Genomic DNA, 10,072 nt, shown 5'->3' with positions numbered 1-10,072 from the left:
TTAACAAGTACTTCGTTTATCATTTCATGGGTTTGTTATGAGGAACATCAATAAATAACTAAGGGTCTTCCTTTTATATACACTCTATATGGATGTCTACAAAAACGTGGGCCTAAAATATAAGGCCCGAAAAACGAATACCCCACTTCTCTCTTTCGTTGTACTAAAAACAAAATTATCAGACCATGACAAAATGAAAATTACGATATTATTTGGACGTCTGTTTGTGAAATTATCACTGGTCTTCGATTTTGTAAATGTTATAAATGTTGGTTTTTTTTTTTATAGACACCCCCGGCCATTTTTTCTCAATTATCTTTATGAAAATATTTCGAAATTTTACATGGGAATAACATAAAGAATATCAAGATAACCAAAGGTCTTCGTTTTATACATATCCTATATGGGTGTCTATAAAACGAAGACCTAAAACCCAAAAACTAAGATCGGCATTTTCTCTTTTTAATTTTAATTTAAATATATCAGACTATTACAAAATCAAAATTACAAGATTATTTGGACGTCTGATTGTGAAATTATCAATTATAGACACCCTAATATGGGTTTCTACAAAACCGAAGACCTGAAAAACAAGTTTTAAGCATACCAAGGCGTTATAGGGCCTATTCTCAGTAGCCTGGAATAAACCATTGTTATCTATCAAGTATGACACGAAATCCAAATCCATTTTTCCACTTTAGCTGAGTTATTGAGCTTACACGAATTGAACAATATAAAAAACTATATTAATCATGCGATTAGAAACTCAAATTAATTGTAACCATAAAAAAACTTCAAATACAACTTTTAGAGTATAATTTAGTAATATAAGCATTCTTGTTTTGTTGTTGTTGTTGTTGTTTTTTTGTTGTTTTTTTGTTTTGTTTTTTGTTTGTTTTGTTTTGTTTTATTTATTTTTTGCTTATTTGTAACACATCTTTAAAGTAATGACGTGCTATACAGCTTCAGTCGTGTATTTTGTATGACCAAGCATCATAGAGGTATGTTGCCATGGAAAAATCTGTACTGAGATTGAAACCATTGTCCTGTATCAAAAACAAATGACAAGCCCTTTCTAACAAAGATAATAATTCATTGTAAATATTTATTCGGGATGATTATTTAACAAAATCGTTAACCAGTCCAAAATATTTCCTGCTTTGAAATAAATGAAATAATCAATGAAATGAATCTAAACCAAAACAAATTCTACAAAAATAATTTGACAACAAAGTTATTTGTAAATATTGTTAATCGGGATAACTATTTAACCAAATAGTTAACCAGTCTAAAATATTTCCTGATATTTCTGTTTTACTTCCTAGTCTGAATCTGAACCAAAACAAATTCTACATGGCAATCAAAACTATTATATGTATATGTATGTATATATATATATATATATATATATATATATATATATATATAATAGTTTTTATTGCCATGTATATATATATATATAACTAACATATTAGTGCGAATAGCCTAAATTTAATGTTCTCTATAAAAAAAAATTATATTTAGTTGAAATCATGTTTTTAAGGGATTTTATTTTATAAATACTTTTATTGGTGGTATATGTTTTATTGTCGAATCTACTCGACGGACTGTAGTAAAACAAAGTCAATGGTAACTTATATTAAAAAACAAACTGATAACGTCGACAATATTATGACGATTTATATTGTACGTAATTTGACACACTATATTATCCTATTTCGCAAGTAATTGTTAGGCATAAAGCAGCATTTACTTTTACTATTTACACAACACGTTTGCGTTACGAGTTAGTAGGCCAATGTAATGTCCGAGAAACATTCCTCTATTGTATTATTGTTTGTAGACAGAGCCACTATGTACTTGACCAACGGCTTAATGATCCATCCAAAGGACGAGGTAGTATTAAGAGTAATGCCCGTATACAAATTGACACGCTCGATGGTTGATAGCTTTAAAGCAAGGTACGGGATGATGATGGTGAATATATTGGTGATTTTAATAGTGATAATGATAATGGTTGTTAAAGTGATTTTGACAATGATAGAAAGGTGGCAGTGATGCTAATTATGATGATAATTTAATTTAATAGGGTCTAGTTCAGACTACGTGGATAAACCCAGCTAGACTCACCGGGTTTACTAGGTGGCTTATCTCAAGCCGGGCTGTGTGCTCCTATAATAACTATAGGCCTGGCGCGCGGCACACGGTTTAACTTTTCAAAGCCGGGCTTTAATCGTTGCGGGGGGTCTTGCATTGACTTCGGGTAACGAAATGACCAATCAGCATTTAATTACGTACGCCGTGTTTCCTGGTTACGGTTCATTATTATGCAAATTCTCGTGGCTAAACCCGCTAGTCTGAATGCCCGGCAAAGTTAAGAAGGGCTTAACGTTGAGCCGGGCTTAACTCAAGCCTAGCTTATCTCCAAGTCTGAACGTAGCCTAACACTTATATCACTGCGAGTATTTCATCACAGCTGCATATAAATCTATATAAATAGGCCTACCTTTCTTTTATTTATTGTCAAATCTTTATTTCAATCATTAATTAGCAAATAGGCCTATTTATATGGCTGGATTTGTATATTTTGTATAAGTTTTCTATAGGCCTATGTTAATGTCACAATTTCTATTCTATGCTCCATTTTCCACTCTTCTATACATTACGGAATTCTTCAAATCCGACTTCATGCCTTGACATCTTCGTAAATGGGATCAACCTTAGTGCGCGTTTCATCTACTGCAGCAGATGTTGCGTTTGCGTCGTTCTTCGTGGTACTATAAGTGTTATCATTCACTTTGTTAAGTTCATTGTAAACTGCAGGAGTAGGCCTATTACTCAGAGCTTGGTAATGAGCGTTCTGATACTGGAGATGAAATTCTCTTTCTTTTCTTTTCTAGAAGAAAATAAACAATATTTGATTAATGTTAAAAAATGTACTTGGCCTAGTTAATTTAACAACACATAAATTATGGCAATATATTCAATTCAATTCAATATTTCATTTATTCATTAACACAAAAAAGTATTAAAAAGTGGACAAGGGACAGTTAAAAAGCTGAATGCTTGTCTAAACTTCACCTTTAACAAGGACAAGTATATTTCAAAAAGTGCATTCATCAGTCTTGTTTACTGGCATAGGCCCTATATGTTGTAAAAAAACAAAAATTATGACAATACTTACACGAATATAGTAGCACATCAGACAAGTGGGAAGGGAACCAAAAATTATTGCTGCAAATGTAGTAAAAATGAGGACCATCGTAGATATTTTGTATTGTAAATCTGGAACACCTAAGGAAAAATTGAAATGATATTCCATGTTCTCATTACATATTGCGCGAAAGACCGCCTCTTGCGACCTTTCGCAAGGATGTGAGGTATACTGGGGCGGGTGCAGATATTTATAGGAGGGGTGCAGAAAGAAAACCGGTACTCTTGTATAAATCACATAAGTTCAAATGACGTTCGGAACTGTCTTCTGTCTTGTTACCCTGCATAATTTTTTTGCTAGCTCAAAAAGCACTCCAACATGAGGTCCGGCATTAGCGTAACCATAATAATATTGATTGATAGCGTATCCTGGGAAACAAGACACCATTACCCGCTATACTAAAAACTGATGTTTTTATAGGGTAGGCATATCTTAAGAAAACAAAGAGCACATAATAATAATAATAATTTTTATTATTATATCAGATGGACAATTATTAAATATTAATTATATAATTGTTGGTACTCACAGAATCTGATAACCGATATATTTAGATTCAAACTGGTTTTTCCTTCTACATGTACCTCATTTTCTACTCTGCATTGGTAATTTCCACTATCATTAACAGATGCAACTGGAACTCGAAGGATTTTAAAATCTTCATATATTTCATATCTTGAACTATTTTGTGTGATGATGATGTTGTCTTTTAACCAAGTGACCTGTGTCGGTGTAGGTGGATTGGCATTGATACTGCAGGTTAAGGTAAACGAGTTGCCTTCATACACACTGCTATTAGATACTGTGATAACTGGCTTGTCTAGATCTAATAACAAATAAATTCATACTTCCATTAGTTGAGCTCTGAGAAAAAGGAGGGTGTTTCGTACCTGTCTCTTATACACATCTAGATGTGTATAAGAGACAGGTACTTGACCAACGGCTTAATGATCCATCCAAAGGACGAGGTAGTATTAAGGGTAATGCCCGTATACAAATTGACACGCTCGATGGTTGATAGCTTTAAAGCAAGGTACGGGATGATGATGGTGAATATATTGGTGATTTTAATAGTGATAATGATAATGGTTGTTAAAGTGATTTTGACAATGATAGAAAGGTGGCAGTGATGTTAATGATGATGATAATTTAATTTAATAGGGTCTAGTTCAGACTAGGTGGATAAACCCAGCTAGACTCACCGGGTTTATCCACCTGCCAGTCTGGTCTGAACTAGGTGGCTTATCTTAAGCCGGGCTGTGTGCTCCTATAGTAACTATAGGCCTGGCGCGGCACACGGTTTAACTTTTCAAAGCCGGGCTTTAATCGTTGCGGGGGGTCTTGCATTGACTTCGGGTAACGAAATGACCAATCAGCATTTAATTACGTACGCCGTGAGCGAACGTACGTTTCGCGAGCAATGTTTTGAAACACGTTTCCTGGTTACGGTTCATTATTATGCAAATTCTCGTGGCTAAACCCGCTAGTCTGAATGCCCGGCAAAGTTAAGAAGGGCTTAACGTTGAGCCGGGCTTAACTCAAGCCTAGCTTATCTCCAAGTCTGAACGTAGCCTAACACTTATATCACTGCGAGTATTTCATCACAACTGCATATAAATCTATATAAATAGGCCTACTTTTCTTTTATCTATTGTCAAATCTTTATTTCAATCATTAATTAGCAATTAGGCCTATTTATATGGCTGGATTTGTAGATTTTGTATAAGTTTTCTATAGGCCTATGTTAATGTCACAATTTCTATTCTATGCTCCATTTTCAACTCTTCTATACATTACGGGATTCTTCAAATCTGACTTCATGCCTTGACATCTTCGTAAATGAGATCAACCTTAGTGCGCGTTTCATCTACTGCAGCAGATGTTGCGTTTGCGTCGTTCTTCGTGGTACTATAAGCGTTATCATTCACTTTGTTAAGTTCATTGTAAACTGCAGGAGTAGGCCTATTACTCAGAGCTTGGTAATGAGCGTTCTGATACTGGAGATGAAATTCTCTTTCTTTTCTTTTCTAGAAAAAAATAAACAATATTTGATTAATGTTAAAAAATGTACTTGGCCTAGTTAATTTAACAATACATAAATTATGGCAATATATTCAATTCAATTCAATATTTCATTTATTCATTAACGCAAAAAAAGTATTAAAAAGTGGACAAGGGACAGTTAAAAAGCTAAATGCTTGTCTAAACTTCACCTTTAACAAAGGCAAGTATATTACAAAAAGTGCATTCATCAGTCTTGTTTACTGGCATAGGCCATATATGTTGTAAAAAAACAAAAATTATGACAATACTTACACGAATATAGTAGCACATCAGACAAGTGGGAAGGGAACCAAAAATTATTGCTGCAAATGTAGTAAAAATGAGGACCATCGTAGATGGAACACCTAAGGAAAAATTGAAATGACATTCCATGTTCTCATTACATATTGCGCGAAAGACCGCCTCTTGCGACCTTTCGCAAGGATGTGAGGTATACTGGGGCGGGTGCAGATATTTATAGGAGGGGTGCAGAAAGAAGACGGGTACTCTTGTATAAATCACATAAGTTCAAATGACGTTCGGAACTGTCTTCAGTCTTGTTACCCTACATAATTGTCTTGCTAGCTCAAAAAGCACTCCAACATGAGGTCCGGCATTAGCATAACCTAGAAATTCTTAATCGTTTTGGTCAATATATGTTTATCTGCTCATGTGTAGGAAATTAAACAAAATTTATAATAGTAAATTTTAGTAATATATTACGTTTTTACTTCTAATGTTCCAAGTTTTATTTAAAAATATAATCATTGTAGTTTGGCAGCTAAATTACGAATGAAATGATACCGTTAAAAAATAATAGACTTTGGTCATACATCAGAACAAACATTAAAAAACAACAATGGCCTACATAAATAAATTTAAAAAAAATTAGTGTAAAGTCATACAACAGTAATATTGATATAAAATAAAAGCATGGCTTAGATGGAATAATATATCGTAACTTAAGAAAGTTGAGGTCCTCTGAGCTTGAAGTTAAATTTATATTATTTTGGGTTAAAATATAATGAAAGTCTGAAGTATTCTGCTGGTTTCTACTGATGGTCTATTTGATCAGGATATTCTGGAACTAAAATTTGGAGATTTGCATAGTTGGTGAGCGAATTCTAAACCTAGATTTGTTTCGTCTACTATTTTTAGGTTAGAGCACTATTATAATATTGTGAGGGTTGTCAAGTATGATTCTGATCTGTATGCTCTCTAACAGCGCCACATGTTTACAATTTTATGCCAGCATTCCATGCTGTGGAACGCATATTCAATAAGACATCTGATATATTCTTTATAAATTGTCAACATTACATAATATAATGGTAGTTCTTGAGTATTTTTAGAACATAAAATGATGGTCAATCATGAATTATTATTAAACAATCACACTATCTTTAAATTTTTTATTGGGTCTCTAATTATTACAGTAATGGCATTTTATAATTGTTAAGTCACTATCGTTATTATTTGTAAAACTGTCCTATTAACATACAGTATTTGTCAGTATTGGATATCTGCAGTTCTGTGGAAGTTCTCGTTAGACCATTTCTTGTGAAGCAAATAACGCTTGCATTTCTACATGTAGTTTTATCCATCTTAAAACTTGCTGAAAATTCTCCTTCCGAAACTAATTCTCCATTATAGAATTGTTCGTCAACTAAGGCATGAATCGCCGTTTATTGTTGACTATTTGATTGGCTACTAATTACTGTAATTTAATTAGTGCGGTCTGCTAGTAACTAATTCAATTCCTTCAGTCTGTTGCATTACACTTTTTTTAAAATAAGAACCAGTAAAACTTTTCCCAGGCTCAGTGTTCTTTTTTTTGGGGGGGGGGGGCGATTTCAGGCTCAAGATGTTCTTAATTTGTTTTTATTTTACACACTTTTCAAACAAAGCAAAAATGGGCCCTGAAAAAATGCCCTGGAAAATTTGCCCCAGAAAAAAGGCCTGGTAAAAATTGCCCCAAATGACAGTACACCTGATTATAGGGGGTATAGTATTACATAGTCACACCTACATTACTGCACATAAGGTACAGATATATTTTTTTGGTTTTTCAAAAACCTCATTTGACATCTTACCTCAGCCTCAATTTGTTCTTATTTTGTTCTTAATTTTTAAGCAATTTCAGCCTCAGTGTTCTTATAAAATGTGTTCTTATATAAAAAAAAAGTGTATAGGCCCCTATTAGTAGTAGTAGATAAATAATTTATCCTTTTTAGCGGAGCACTACAACTTTTAATTAATGTTGCATACTTTCATTTTCCACCATTATGTGTAAAGTTTAAACCAATAAATTAGGTCATTCAAATGTTTTACACACAGAAAATAAAATCTTCAAAATTGAAAACAAAATAAAAGTACAGTAAATTGATTGATTGATTTACTGACTGACTAATTATATATAATAATATTGATTGTTAGCGTATCCTGGGAAACAAGACACCATTACCCGCTATACTAAAAACTGATGTTTTTAAAGGGTAGGCCTAAGAAAACAAAGAGCACATAATAATAATAATTATTATTATTATATCAGATGGACAATTATTAAATATAAATTATGTAATTGTTGGTAGGCCTACTCACAGAATTTGATAACCGATATATTTAGATTGAAGCTGGTTTTTCCTTCTACTCTGCATTGGTAATTTCCACTTTCATTAACAGATGCAACTGGAACTCGAAGGATTTTAAAATCTTCATATATTTCATATCTTGAACTATTTTGTGTGATGATGATGTTGTCTTTTAACCAAGTGACCTGTGTCGGTGTAGGTGGATTGGCATTGATACTGCAGGTTAAGGTAAACGAGTTGCCTTCATACACACTGCTATTAGATACCGTGATAACTGGCTTGTGTAGATCTAATAACAAATAAATTCATACTTCCATTAGTTGAGCTCTGAGAAAAAGGAGGGTGTTTCGTGCTTCTGGATGAAAGCAATTTACAGATGTTGTGTATTATAGATGTGTATAAGAGACAGATATTATAGTTTTCACGTTATCTTCAGTTGTTCAGTAGTAGTTGCACAGGATCGTCACTGGACAGGCGCGTAACAGGGGTCTTGAGTCAGAGGGTTGGGGCATAACTTTCCCGGTTATTAATTTATCATACCCGCCCTTCCCCCATATAGAAAACAATACGACATAGGGCTTATCTTATTTATAATATAGGCCACACACGTGTGTTTGAAACTAAATATAAGCATTTTCATTATGGCTTTATTTATTACAAACATATTCTTTTACCATCAATACACATCGAGACCCTACTTTTAGGTAAAACGAACTATCATAAATGTTCTTTCTATTTGAGTTGGGACTATTATCTGTTCAATTAACTTAGAAGACAAAGAAGGACAATCACAAGTTTTCACATTCAAAAATGCTCGCGAAGCGCGCAAAAAATTTTTTTTTTTTAGTTTAGGACTTATGTTATATATGGCCACACACGTGTATTTTTTAAACTAAATATAAGCATTTTCATTATGGCTTTATTTATTACAAACATATTCTTTCACCATCATTGCACATTGAGGCCCTTCTTTTAAAGTAAAACGACCTATCTTAATTTTTTTTTCCCTTTAGTTTGGGACTATTATGTGTTTAAATAACTTAAAGGCCAACCCTAAAAAAACCCCCAACAGTATAGGCTCGTAGCGCGCAAATTCAAATTCTAATTTCGTCGGAATTGATCAAAAATCCCTAAAATGTGCAATTTTTAGAGGAAATTGGCCTACTTCAATAAGAAATTTGAGATTTTTAGGCACTTTCAGGGGGAAAAGGGCATCTTCAAGGGCTGGGAAAAAATTTTCCACAGATGGATATTTTCCCTTTGTCCCCAGGTGGTTACGCCACTGCGGAGAATATCTGCTGGCGGCTTAGCTCTAAGGAGCTATGTGGATACTTTTTAAAATGGAGAAGGGGTTGCAGGGTGTTGTGAGTCTGGTTATTATATCTTTCTTTTTATTCTTGTCTTTATTTTTCTCTTCTCTTTTTCTTTTCCTTTTTCCTTTCCTTTTCTTTTCTCCTTCTTTTTTTCTCTCCCTCCATCTCACCTTTTTCTTTTCTCTTATTCCAGCCCGATACGACGGCTTGTTCAGTCCGGTAAAAACGTCAGGTGGGCGGGGGTGGGGGGGAGTCTGCCCCTGCCCCCTCAATTCAATTCACAATCATAAACACACCCAAAACGTTATGTACAGGAATAGGCTCAATGTTAGATTATCAATATGATAGATGAACTTGATAAAAAACTAATTGATACAATTTTTGTAACTTTTAATATCAAGTCAAGATCAAATTTCCACATTGCTTGTTAAGAAAAACAAAACAATTTAACATCATCGGGAAAAAAGTGATGGTTAAGAAATAAAATGCAACGGAAGGTAGAATAAATAAATTAAATAATAACTCAATATCATTAACTGTTGCTAAAAAGATGATAAAACATATCAACTGCTTCATTAACATCTCCATCTAAGCTAAGTCTAAAATATTATTACCAAAGGTTCCAGATTTTAATCAATGCATCAGTAACATGCTCACCCATTGAATTCGCTGGTGCCGTAAAACTATGAGGCGCCATCTGTTCACTTATTATTTAGCAAAAAATGACATGGTTTTTTACGTTATATATCTATATAATATTTTATATAATATATAATATTTTATATAATATATAAGTTTTTATATAATCTATAATATTTTATATAATATATAATACTTTATAATATAAAATTTTTTATATAATATATAAAAAAATTATATATTATATAATATTTTATATAATATATAATTTT

At 33.0% G+C, this 10,072-nt stretch overlaps 1 protein-coding gene across 1 annotated transcript; it reads right to left on the bottom strand.

Moving 5' to 3' along the window:
• Window positions 1-2,686: 2,686 nt before the first annotated feature.
• On the bottom strand, window positions 2,687-9,858 carry LOC117107696 (carcinoembryonic antigen-related cell adhesion molecule 1-like). The gene is made up of 5 exons (XM_033249431.1): window positions 9,819-9,858; window positions 7,859-8,137; window positions 5,531-5,622; window positions 5,038-5,241; window positions 2,687-2,896 (listed from the first exon to the last, which is right to left on the bottom strand). Exons 1-5 carry the CDS (start codon window positions 9,856-9,858, stop codon window positions 2,687-2,689), a joined length of 825 nt encoding a protein of 274 aa, XP_033105322.1.
• Between the last annotated feature and the right edge of the window lie 214 nt (window positions 9,859-10,072).

The sequence above is a fragment of the Anneissia japonica genome, unplaced genomic scaffold (genome assembly GCF_011630105.1).
Source record: "Anneissia japonica isolate Jap-2015-1 unplaced genomic scaffold, ASM1163010v1 scaffold15138_len36460_cov93, whole genome shotgun sequence".
In the NCBI taxonomy this organism is placed as follows: Eukaryota; Metazoa; Echinodermata; class Crinoidea; order Comatulida; family Comatulidae; genus Anneissia; species Anneissia japonica.
This window is presented reverse-complemented; position numbering and strand designations above follow the sequence as displayed.